At 40.0% G+C, this 12,817-nt stretch overlaps 1 protein-coding gene across 36 annotated transcripts in view; it reads left to right on the top strand.

The window, feature by feature from the left end:
• The window catches only part of LOC118273910 (sodium channel protein para), a 104,734-nt gene extending 91,917 nt beyond the window's left edge, over positions 1-12,817 (top strand). For 3 of the 36 annotated variants that reach the window (XM_050706432.1, XM_050706434.1, XM_050706409.1), the window contains 18 exons: positions 546-823; positions 938-1,111; positions 1,403-1,565; positions 3,909-4,096; positions 4,169-4,373; positions 6,128-6,289; positions 6,374-6,489; positions 6,568-6,709; positions 6,789-7,060; positions 7,154-7,327; positions 9,110-9,232; positions 10,152-10,274; positions 10,369-10,563; positions 10,671-10,916; positions 11,064-11,334; positions 11,419-11,723; positions 11,829-12,032; positions 12,118-12,816. In XM_050706432.1, the coding sequence (XP_050562389.1) occupies positions 546-823; positions 938-1,111; positions 1,403-1,565; positions 3,909-4,096; positions 4,169-4,373; positions 6,128-6,289; positions 6,374-6,489; positions 6,568-6,709; positions 6,789-7,060; positions 7,154-7,327; positions 9,110-9,232; positions 10,152-10,274; positions 10,369-10,563; positions 10,671-10,916; positions 11,064-11,334; positions 11,419-11,723; positions 11,829-12,032; positions 12,118-12,684 (3,908 nt within the window). In that variant the 3' untranslated portion in view covers positions 12,685-12,816. Of the gene's footprint in view, positions 1-545; positions 824-937; positions 1,112-1,402; positions 1,566-2,192; positions 2,356-3,908; positions 4,097-4,168; positions 4,374-6,127; positions 6,290-6,373; positions 6,490-6,567; positions 6,710-6,788; positions 7,061-7,153; positions 7,328-7,622; positions 7,746-9,109; positions 9,233-10,151; positions 10,275-10,368; positions 10,564-10,670; positions 10,917-11,063; positions 11,335-11,418; positions 11,724-11,828; positions 12,033-12,117 lie in introns of all 36 variants that reach the window. The other 33 variants (XM_050706366.1, XM_050706452.1, XM_050706427.1 and 30 more) reach the window with 21 other exon arrangements.

The raw sequence follows: 12,817 nt of genomic DNA, 5'->3' as shown, positions 1-12,817 counted from the left end.
AAAGCTGCAGTGTTTTGCTTTAATCACTCTCTATGGATAGTCACGATATTCATATTTTTTGGTCTGCGGAAGTCAAAATTGGACAGATGAGCTCAATAATCATCCATGAGCATTTCAAGTAGTTAAGCGAAATATGCTTGAGAGCATTTGAGAGTATCCGAGTATTTCACCGCTAGTAATGTTTGAGTTTGATTTGCACGAGGTTACCTGGCACCCTGGTGTGACTGATATTCTTGTAGAGTATCTCCAAACAGCACCAAGTGCCACGAGTTTGCGCAACCCTTACATCATTGTGTAGATAAATGACAGCCAGCAAAACAAAAAATATGGATATTGGTGTCTAGACTGTAAGACTTGTAAGTTCCAATAAAAGAATGAATTAGCGAAGAAGCAAGCCAAATACAATCTGAACTAAAATCAAGCGTCTTTTATTGGAATCAAATTTGATTGTAATGATAAAAAAATAATGAGCGAATACTAACAAAAATTGTTTCTCTCTCTCTAACACACACACACGCACACTGGTGGTAAACGGGACGCAACAGTGTCAGTGTACTACTTCCCAACAGCGGAAGACGATGAGGATGGGCCCACGTTCAAGGAGAAGCTCTTGGAGTGCCTGATGAAGGCGATAGACTTCTTCTGTGTGTGGGACTGCTGTTGGTTGTGGCTGGAGTTTCAGAAGTACGTGGCTCTGTTGGTGTTCGATCCGTTCGTGGAGTTGTTCATCACCCTGTGTATCGTAGTCAACACGCTGTTCATGGCGCTCGACCACCACGACATGGACAAAGACATGGAGAAGGCGCTCAAAAGTGGCAACTATGTGAGTATCATGCAAATATTTCAGGAGCACACTTCTACAAATTAGCAGAATCTAAAAAGTTATCTAGTTTTTTGGTTAAAGATGAACAATTTCAAATAATACGTTTGTTTTCAGTTTTTCACTGCTACATTCGGAATAGAAGCCATGTTGAAATTAGTAGCTATGAGCCCAAAGTTCTACTTCCAAGAAGGATGGAACATATTTGACTTTATTATTGTGGCCTTATCACTGTTGGAGTTGGGATTGGAAGGAGTTCAGGGTTTGTCAGTGTTGCGTTCCTTTCGTTTGGTATGTATCTTTCTTACTGTTTGTTTAAACTATCTCTTTCTAACTAAGTCTCATCGTCCAATTCCATTCATCTACCATCTTTAATTTCGAGTATCTCTTCTTTTATAATTTGGAGGTGTTCATTTGCTATATATTTTATTCATGCTTGATATGAGTAACTATTATGTTCTATATTTTCTTTTAAATCATCGTTAATTTGGTCACCTTTATCGACTTCACCGTCATCCGTAATAATAAGACTGTTTCTAATGTTAATCCAAGTTATGTATAAATGTGGTGAAATATTTTCAGCTACGTGTATTTAAACTGGCCAAGTCTTGGCCGGCGCTAAACCTAATAATATCCATAATGGGTAGGACGGTGGGAGCTTTAGGGAACTTGACCTTTGTACTTTGCATCATTATATTCATATTTGCGGTGATGGGGATGCAGTTGTTTGGCAAGAACTACACAGGTTCTAATTTAAAAGAAAATTTAGCATCTCTAATTAATGAATTAAGCTTCATTATTAATTATTCAGCTTCACACAAAGAAATCTTTACACTGGGCTTGATTCAACATTATTCTCATGAAGGACTGATGGTCCTCGCTGTGGCTTTATAACACGGAATGTGGCTCGGAAACGCAGGCGAGCCTGAGACGAGCCACGTTATAAAGCTATGCCACGCAGCTTCAGATCATAATTATTTAAGCTTTGCATCGAGTAACATAGATTTGACTTGCAGCTTCGCTTACGAAGGGTACTTTGATGCATCAGGTCGACTACTGATGGGATCTATGTCGTTACAGAGACAAGCACTGAATTAGAACCTAGACATATGGAAGTTGATCAAAATGTTATCGATCCAAAAGCTCTCACTTTTACAACTAACATAAATCCCACTCATACAGAGATAAGTCTGTGCACATCGATAGGTACTGAGCACACATTTGCTAACGTTGGGCCCCCAATCACTCACGCACGCACTGCTCGCCAGACACGGTGAGTGATTGAGGGTCGTGGAAGGGTTCCGCAGTAGCATAGGTGAAGCGCCGGTAAGCGAGCTTGTGTGACGCCTTGTATCACAATTTGTAATTGCAGCTTCGAGTATTCAAATTGGCAAAGTCATGGCCGACACTTAATTTACTCATCTCCATAATGGGTAGGACAATGGGTGCCTTGGGCAACCTGACCTTCGTATTGTGCATCATTATTTTCATATTTGCGGTGATGGGTATGCAACTATTCGGGAAAAATTACGTGGGTAAGTGTAATTGGTGGGAGTGTTGCATGTACATTGGTGTTTGATTGGAGATGTTGACTGTTGGTATGCCGCGGCGGCGTGCCCTGTACCGCTACCAATATATTTCAACAGATACATACAATCGCTGCTAGTTTATAGACTACATTATCTTAAACATTTCAAGTAAAGTGATCATGGAGTAACTTACTACGACTAAACCCATTTTCAATCACTATATTTTAATTTTATCAATTGTTCTCAAGTAACATTAAATACGATACTAATCGCGAACACAACTGTTGAAGTATATTTCGCGTGACATAATCTGTTAAAGCGTGGATGAAACAATCATGACAAAATTGCTTTGAAACAGTCTTTACAAGACTTTTAAAGTGTTAGCAAAACAATAAACACAATGGAACTGAACAAATGGAAGAGAACAAAATTTCAATGACGGTTCCATTCCAAAAATCAAGTGAAGCTAAAAATATTAATGATTGCACACTTCTATTCCTAGACACAAAACTTCCATCGTACTTCACTCGATCTCATAGAACATAACATAGATCAAGTTAAAACACCATTAACAACAGAACTCACGATACGAAACATTACATTGCTAACCGATGGTAAACGGCCCTGGTCTAAATTACTTCCCTGAGTCCACACTTTAACAGGGGCGCGCCGTCGCTGTTTGAATAGTGAATATTGTGTTTATGTGCGTCACACTGTTGTGCTCATTAGACAATTGGTAAGATTCAATGTGTCCCCTTCCAAGTTAGACAGCCCTAAAAGATTTGTACAGCTCTTTGTAAAAGCCCCATGGAAAAGGCGCCTCACTTGTGAGACAGTACGCTAGCCACTTCTCGTTTCCTTTATACATAATTTTCTTTGGACATTCTCAATTTTTACGTTTACTATGCCTTCCGTTAGCGCTACATTTGTCTCTAATACTCTATAGTACTATTTAATGGCATGCTGTTACTATAGTAAGTATGTGGTTGATGTTATAAAGCTTGATACTCTAGGCTCATGCCATAGTGGACCGCATGACGTAGCTAGCTTAGGAGCATCACAGAATTCTATCGTCTACTAGAACACAATATTGCCAACTGCACTATTTAAATGAGCTTTTAATATCGCAGTATTCTAATCAGGTATAAGATTAATATTTGTTTGACGAATTTGAATTAAAAGAAAATCAATGTTTCCATTCTAATGCTTGATTACGCATACTGCGATATTTGAATTGCTTGTGAATAATAAATTGCTTATATATAATACCTATTAATATATTTAAAGCAAAGTAAAAAATATATCTCTTTACTTATAATATGTATTTATATACCTTAAAAATATTTATAAGTACAATATTGGCATTTAATTATTTAGATATTTATATTGTATCGTGGTGTGTTGTGATTGTCTCTCACATAGATGTCTTAGTTTTAAACACAAGTCCGAGGCTTAATAAGTAAAGAGGAGATATTTTTGTTTAAAAATGTGTAAAATTAATTTGACAAACATTAGCCTTTTGATCATAGATATACTAATGTGTTGGTGTGTATGCACAGATTACGTAGACCGTTTCCCGGACGGCGACCTCCCGCGATGGAATTTCACGGATTTCATGCACAGCTTCATGATTGTATTCCGAGTGCTCTGCGGAGAATGGATTGAGAGTATGTGGGACTGTATGTTGGTCGGAGACGTATCTTGCATACCATTCTTCCTGGCTACAGTCGTCATTGGCAATCTTGTGGTATGTATCTCCAAAAAGAATATAGCAACGTTATCTTTCGTCAACAAATTGCCTAAACAAATCATATTTCAGGTACTCAACCTCTTCTTGGCCCTGTTACTGTCCAATTTTGGCTCATCGAGTTTATCAACACCAACTGCTGATCAGGATACCAATAAAATAGCTGAGGCCTTCAACAGAATATCGAGGTTCATTGATTGGGTGAAACGTAACGTAGCCGACGTAATGAAGCTACTGAAAAACAAATTGACCAATCAGATTGCGATCCACGCTCCCGGTAAGATGTGTGTCCTGCCCGTTTGTTGTGGCATGTCGTTATACCTCTATGTATTTTGTATTGTAGATAAATATGTATACAGTCTTTATTGTCCTCGCTTTTGTATAAAATATATCCTAATCCTTGAAGCCCCGAAATTATTACAACTTATTTCCTAATATCAGTATCATTCTGATGTTAATGTAATATGGATCTTATTAATGAGGGGATTAATGTGAGTTTTAAAGTAACATTTTCGTTTCGCTTTTGAGCCAAGTGTATGAAATTCGATTCTCATCACATTGCCCTTTATTCTTCGGTAAGTATAAGTATCTACTTGAAAGCGAATCGAAATGTAAACGTCAAAAATTCACATTCAAACCAGTGGACAAAAACAATTGCTTGATGGCAAAACGACCACAATGTTTTTGTCAAAACAAAAACCATTCATTTTTGCAATCAATTGAATAACATCAATAACTCAAGCAAAGAAATAACTAAACAAAATGTAAAAATAACTGCGTAAAATATTCCAATTAGTGTTGTAGCATGATTTATGTGTAATTATAATATGGAATAGCATGGATTTGTGTATCGAATGTAATAAATATTTGGATTGCGTGTCGGTATTTGTGACCACTGTGCGTTGCCTGCGCCTTAGCGATCCAAGTGTAGAAATGCAGACCCTTTGTATAAATGTCGTGTGTTTGAGTCCTCGTATTACTGTTAGTTTTCCGTTTTTATATCTCTCTGTCCCTTTCATTATTACTGTTGTATTCATTAACACTGTATTCTGTCTTTCTTCATACAGCTCAAGAACCTTTAAAATAACTGCGTTGTGTAAATGTTCCGATATCTATCGCGTTAATAGCATTTAATTTTGCATCATTGCAAGTGTCTAATAAAATTAAACATCACTTCTTAATTAGCCTATAAATAAATACAATTCTTTCTTTTAAAAATATACAAACGATTTATGAAGAATCAAACTACATCTTTAGTTTATCATAAAAAAGACGATGTATTCAAAAAAGTTTAATGAAATACTTTGACTAAAAAAATCGGAATGTTTCGTCTTTTTCGTTTCGATTTGTTGTTCTTTCGACTGAGCATTCTTTAATAACTTTGTAACGATAGCCTGCTTCATTACTAGTAAAATAACTAGTAATGAATCCAGCAACGGTTTCAATTCGTATAATAAAACTTTGACGTAGTAACTTACCTATAACGCTTGCCTCTTTTGGAAAATTACCAAGCAATGTTAAATTATCAATTAATTAGGTAATTACTCAACCGCTTTGTGACTCGTCATCATTATAACTGTTCCTGTCATGTGTGCTTTGTGTGTTTGCATGATTACTGTTTGTCTGTACGTAAATGTTATCCGTTTATGTGTACCTGTATTATCTGTCTACCTATCATTATTCTGTAACCGTGAATTGCATCTTTGATGTTGTCTTAATAATGTTTAGCTTTGTTACTTTGTATGTTAAGGTGTAACGATAATATTGCATTGTCATTACCAAAATCTGTTGTATACACTACAGTTTCTAAGATTTATTGTCAGCAAAATTAAATTCTTATCTCATCTTTGTGTTCACCACCATACCATGTTGTACAGAGGATTTAAATGCGTAATAATATCAGTATACGATATGATTTTGTGAAACATTTTGACGAATTTAACTAAGTCGATTCGTCCTGGTCTCATTTCTATGCTTGGTCGTCGGGTGGCCTCTCCGTGACGCACCGTGGACACATCGTGCGACATGTAGGCTTAAAGGCGGCTTTGTGTGGCCGCTGTGTCTCCTCAGAGCGAGTGGACAACGAACTGGAACTCGGCACAGACCTGGACGACGCCGTATTGTACAAAGACAAGAAACTAAAAGACCAAGTAGAAGTAGCTATAGGTGATGGTATGGAATTCACTATACCAGGTAACTATAGCATTCCAATCATACATTTGAAATAATTTTGTTTCGTAACTCATACATTATCCTCTACTAATGATGAACTTTCAGGTGACAATAAATACAAAAAGGGAAAGATTTTGTTAAATAATATAAATGCGATAACAGATAATCATAGAGACAACCGGTTAGATTGTGAATTAAATCATCATGGGTACCCTATACAGGTAAATATTGAAACGATGGCCTTACATAACTAAAATATATCCGCTCCAGTGGAACTTACTGACAAAATATCTTTTTAGGACGATGATACGATAAGTCAAAAGTCGTACGGCAGTCACAAGATCAGGTCATTCAAGGATGAAAGTCATAAAGGTTCAGCCGACACGATAGATGGCGAAGAGAAGAAAGATGCCAGTAAAGAAGAATTAGGATTAGAAGAAGGTTAGTTTCATAACAACAGAACATTTGTATAATATGCGAAAGAACTATGCATTAACTTTAATTGATGGATTTCTTCTAGAATTGGTTGAAGAAGAAGAAGATGGGAAGCTAGATGGAGGTCTGGGCAAAACAGACATCATAGTAGCAGCGGACGAAGAAGTCGTTGACGACAGTCCTGCTGACTGCTGCCCAGAACCGTGCTACGCCAAGTTTCCATTCCTCGCTGGCGACGACGAGTCTCCCTTCTGGCAAGGCTGGGGCATGCTACGGTTGAAGACTTTCAAACTCATTGAGAACACGTACTTTGAAACGGCTGTGATTACAATGATTTTGCTCAGTAGTTTGGCTTTGGTAAGTTTATAAAATATGTTTATTTAGATTCCTTCGTCTAATTTGTAAAAGGTTAACAATAATATTAACCTTGAATAATTGTTTCCTTTCCAGGCTTTAGAAGACGTAAACTTACCACATCGACCCATCCTTCAGGACATCTTGTATTATATGGATCGTATCTTCACCGTCATTTTCTTCATTGAGATGTTGATCAAATGGCTTGCCCTTGGCTTCCAAAAATATTTCACAAACGCGTGGTGCTGGCTCGACTTCATCATTGTCATGGTAATGTACCAAATTGATATTATTTCTTAAACAAAATATGATGAACTAATAGTTTCTTTCCAGATTAGTTTACTAAGAAATCATAACAAAGGATTTGACCAACGATTAAAAGTAAAGAACAAAAGATATTGCTTTGTCCGGGTTGGTCATAATGTGTTTTATGAAGGTCTTCTGTGTCACTACAGTTTCTCAAGGTGCTGTGGTGTGAAGACCGAGTATATGATAAAGTAAACTAAGTATAAATGTAGATGTAAGTGTGACGTATGTTAAAATAAATGACCTGGTGTGGCGTTAGTTGTCGCTCGTAAACCACGGCGCGGTGATGGCGGGCGCGGACGACATCCCGGCGTTCCGCTCGATGCGCACGTTGCGCGCTCTGCGGCCGCTCCGCGCCGTGTCGCGCTGGGAGGGCATGCGCGTGAGTAGCGCACTGCGCCGGTATCGTTGCGCTGCACATACGCATACTAACTAACTAACTTCTAACTGCACCCGTCGCCGTGCTACACAAAAGGAACTATCCTAATTACCCGATAAAATTGAACCAATACTTCTTAATTACTTCAAAAGTTCTTCTTAACATAAATCACAAAAATAAATAAATTATTGTTTATGTAATAACGTCTACGGGCTTGGATTTTTTTTTCTATTCTGTTCAAGTCATTTCTGATTTCTATTATGTTAATTACATTACTAATTGAAATTTAAAGTTTTTAATCTTTTATTTTCTTAAACCGTATAATATTTATATTTTAATTTTGTTCCTTGGTTGTTCAGCTGCGTGTAGCATAGCGACGTGGCTACCACTAACAGGAAAAGTATAATCTATTAACAAAAATACTCTGAACTTACTAATAATCTGGAATGAGTGCTTTATTAACCTGATGATTAACAAAAACATATTGAAAAGATTGATTATATTAATGTCACTTGTCGTATACTCCGCGGTTGATGTGCAGCGCAACTCAAAGCGTGCAGCTTTGATTGTTCGATGTCTATGGCAGTGGAAACTCCGAACGGCCTCACCTCGCTGCCTCGAGCTCTCGATGTCGTACTGTTTGTTTATGGAAACCGCTTCTATGTGACTCTCTACCCACGATCCCTGCTACCTGACTTTACCTGTGGCCAACTATATATCGGCCTTCACAGAGTGACTTGAAATCCTGATATTTTCAAGTGCATGATCCACCACGACTTCTATCTTTGTGCTGTCGTACGAGACAGTGCCGTTTTCAATTACAGTTTAAAGTTTATCTGTAAATGTTTTCAATTTACTGAGGAAACATGGTTCAACTGAAAATGGCACATGATCTTGGCTGCTGTCGATGTCAAATATAAGCAAAATATTTATACCTATATACATATACCTTTATATTTGTTCTTATCCTGTGATGTAGCTTTATTTTAGGATATCAGAGAAATAAACCAAATTAAAGATAACAGTTGTCCAATAAGTTTTGAAAGCCAAGTTATTTCTCTGATGTCCTCAAACCTTCGATGTACAAATGTGTGTATTGAGTGATATGTCACAATTTATCCTGTCTGTTATTCTGCAGTTGGCGTCATCTCGTCTTCCTCGTCATCGAATGATAATCCAATGTAGGTTTGTAACTTTGGTTGTGAGTCTTCGGCCATAATATGGAATCGTCCAGTTGACGTTGTGGGATCTATTGTTTGTTATGTAATTGTCTGTTTTCTAGGTGCAGCAGTAGACTTCTGAATAACTTTGTACGACCAAATGTTGAAATATAAATTGTCTCAATATGCAACCCTTGATTTCATCAGGTCTCGCTTATAAACTTCGTAGCGGCGCTTTGTGGCGCCGGCGGCATTCAGGCGTTCAAAACGATGCGAACGCTGCGCGCACTGCGCCCGCTCAGAGCCATGAGCCGCATGCAGGGCATGAGGGTACGTACCACCCTGTGCTGCGAGAACACCCTATCGCTCATCCATCCACCACACACTTCGCTCCACACTTCACATTCACATTTCTATTTCAACTTCTAAGATCATTAAATACATATTAATTCTCCAATGTTCGAGTACGGCTCCTTTTTCGATATTTCTGCATCAATCACCAGATCTAAATTTGTTTTAAATCGTTAATTTGAACAGTTGTTACCAACTCATTGGCAGTAGTCGATTTATCGAATTAACAATTAGTGAATCATTTTGAAGTGGTCGGTGGCACCCCTGAATGGCTTAGTATCATCACTGTTCGTCATAAACCTCTTTTAGAAATGGTTCAATGGGTTTTACTTTAGGAGAGATTTCATCCATGTTTTGGTCTCTTTTTCTATTGGTCTTATTATTATTAGCTAGATTAGAGTTTTGTAATTACTTAGTAATTTGGAATGCTAATTTATATTCTGCACCTTAGATTTTTTCTTCTTGTATCTTCATCGTACGAGCGGCAAGTCGCATGCATTACTACTAATTCCATTCATTGCGGATGGTTAACTTAGTGGACAAGGTAAGAGTAGTGTAGTATATTTATGTTGCTTCCAGGTGTGCTTCGGTGTATCGATGTTATGTAAATATGTTCATGTTGTGTAGATACCTGACTAATATCATTCTCAATCAGTTCCATTTACATGATCACTCAAAGTAAGAAGTAAATCAAGTCGACATTCAAACTACATAGACTTGCACAGTAGCTACTAACGATGAAGATGTTCTTGCTTAAAGACTGATATACAATGCCAACTAACGTTTGCACGCGAATTAAACAGAGACAGTGTATGTGTTACACTGCACACTGACTAATGAATGGTTGTGTCTGTGTGGTCTCGTGGAGCGGTGTGAGTAACGGTGTGTTATGTGGCAGGTGGTGGTAAACGCGCTGGTACAGGCGATCCCGTCCATCTTCAACGTGTTGCTGGTGTGTCTTATCTTCTGGCTTATCTTTGCCATCATGGGTGTACAGCTTTTCGCTGGAAAGTATTTCAAGGTTAGTATAGTTTTGTATAAAATCTTCTTTATTCCTTAATTGGATAATTCTTCTGCAATTTATTAAAACTTTTCTTTTATCTTATTTTTTCCAGTGCGTCGATCTGAACCACACAACGCTAAGCCACGAGATCATTCCGGACCGGAACGCGTGCATCTTGGAGAACTACACATGGGAGAACTCGCCGATGAATTTCGACCACGTGGGCAAGGCATACCTGTGCCTCTTCCAAGTGGCCACTTTCAAAGGATGGATACAGATTATGAACGATGCTATTGATTCAAGAGAGGTACGTTGAAAACAGAGCAACAGGACTTAAAAAAACTGACACAGTAAAGCACACTTTCATTATAAACGTCTTCAATATCTCTTAATACTTTTATTTCTTTTCTGCAGGTGGGACGACAACCAATAAGAGAGACGAACATCTACATGTACTTGTACTTCGTATTCTTCATCATATTCGGCTCATTCTTCACCCTCAACCTATTCATCGGTGTGATCATCGACAACTTTAACGAACAGAAGAAGAAAGCCGGTGGAAGTCTCGAGATGTTCATGACTGAAGATCAGAAGAAATACTACAATGCCATGAAGAAAATGGGTTCTAAGAAACCGTTGAAAGCTATTCCGAGGCCGAAGGTCAGTATGCTATAAGAACACAGACTATTGAACTATGTGATGTGTTTGCTATACTACAACATCGTTCTAAACATCTCAGTACCTCAGTACTTCTATTTTGTTTGCAAAACAAAGTTTTTCTTAAATTGTCACTTTTGATTGTTCCAGTGGCGACCACAAGCCATCGTGTTCGAGATAGTGACGGACAAGAAGTTCGACATGATCATCATGTTGTTCATCGGGCTGAACATGTTGACGATGACGCTGGACCACTACCAGCAGTCCGAGACCTTCAGCACGGTGCTCGACTACCTCAACATGATATTCATCGTGATATTCAGTTCAGAGTGCCTACTAAAAATGTTCGCCTTACGCTATCATTACTTCGTTGAGCCTTGGAACTTATTCGATTTCGTAGTAGTCAATTTCTCAATTCTTAGTAAGTATTCAATTCACTGTCTTATCAATACTGTATTTTATCTTCTTTTCATATTTTCTAATCACATGTTACTCTTGTTCCCAGGTTTGGTATTGAGTGATATTATAGAGAAATATTTCGTGTCTCCGACTTTACTGAGAGTCGTGAGAGTGGCGAAGGTGGGTCGTGTGTTGCGTCTCGTGAAGGGCGCGAAAGGTATCAGGACGTTATTGTTCGCGTTGGCGATGTCACTGCCGGCCCTGTTCAACATCTGTCTGTTGCTCTTCCTCGTCATGTTCATCTTCGCCATCTTCGGCATGTCATTCTTCATGCACGTCAAGGACAAAGGAGGTCTCGACGACGTCTACAACTTCAAGACCTTCGTGCAGAGTATGATCCTGCTATTTCAGGTCAGTTGTGCTAATTGTCATAAATTATTTGCTGTTTGACTGACATTGATAAGAAATATGAATTTAACTTGCGCATTTGGACATATATTTTATGATGTGCTGCAGATGTCTACATCAGCCGGATGGGACGGTGTACTGGATGGTATCATCAATGAGGAAGAGTGTGACCTGCCGGACAACGAGCGAGGATACCCCGGCAACTGTGGCTCGGCCACCATCGGCATCACGTACTTGCTGTCCTACCTCGTCATCTCTTTCCTCATCGTTATCAACATGTACATCGCTGTCATTCTCGAGAATTACTCACAGGTAACTTATCTTTTCTCTATGTTTTATTTAACTCAACTTTTTTTAAGTCCTGATGCTGATACTGATTTATATTATTGTGCCACAGGCGACAGAAGACGTTCAAGAGGGTCTCACGGACGACGATTACGACATGTATTATGAGATCTGGCAGCGGTTCGACCCGGATGGCACGCAGTACATTCGCTACGATCAGCTGTCAGACTTCTTGGACGTGTTGGAACCGCCACTGCAGATCCACAAGCCCAACAAGTACAAGATTATATCTATGGACATCCCAATATGTCGTGGCGACATGATGTTCTGCGTCGACATCCTCGACGCACTCACGAAAGACTTCTTCGCGCGGAAAGGCAACCCCATCGAGGACCCCGGCGACCTGGAGGTGGGGCGGCCCGACGAGGTGGGCTACGAGCCCGTGTCGTCCACGCTGTGGCGCCAGCGCGAGGAGTACTGCGCGCGCCTCATACAGCACGCCTGGCGCCGACACCGCCGCGCACACGACGCGCCGGGCGCCGGCTCGGGCGCTGCGTCGCCGTCGGGCGCCGCCACCGCCGTGCTGCTGGACGCCGTGACGCCCAACGGGCACCGAGTGGTGCTGGGCGGCGGCGCGGCGTGGCGCGGCGAGGCGGGCCCGGCGCCGGCGCCCGTCTGACCCGCGCTGGCGCTGGCGCTGCTGCCCGCGCTGGCCGCCGACGCGCCGCTGCCGCTGCCCGCCCCGCTGCCCGAGCTGCTGAGCCCGCCCAGGCGCCCCTAGTCCCGTCTAGCGGCGGCAGAGCGCCGCGGCC

The sequence above is a fragment of the Spodoptera frugiperda genome, chromosome 3 (genome assembly GCF_023101765.2).
Source record: "Spodoptera frugiperda isolate SF20-4 chromosome 3, AGI-APGP_CSIRO_Sfru_2.0, whole genome shotgun sequence".
NCBI classification, from domain to species: Eukaryota; Metazoa; Arthropoda; class Insecta; order Lepidoptera; family Noctuidae; genus Spodoptera; species Spodoptera frugiperda.
This window is presented reverse-complemented; position numbering and strand designations above follow the sequence as displayed.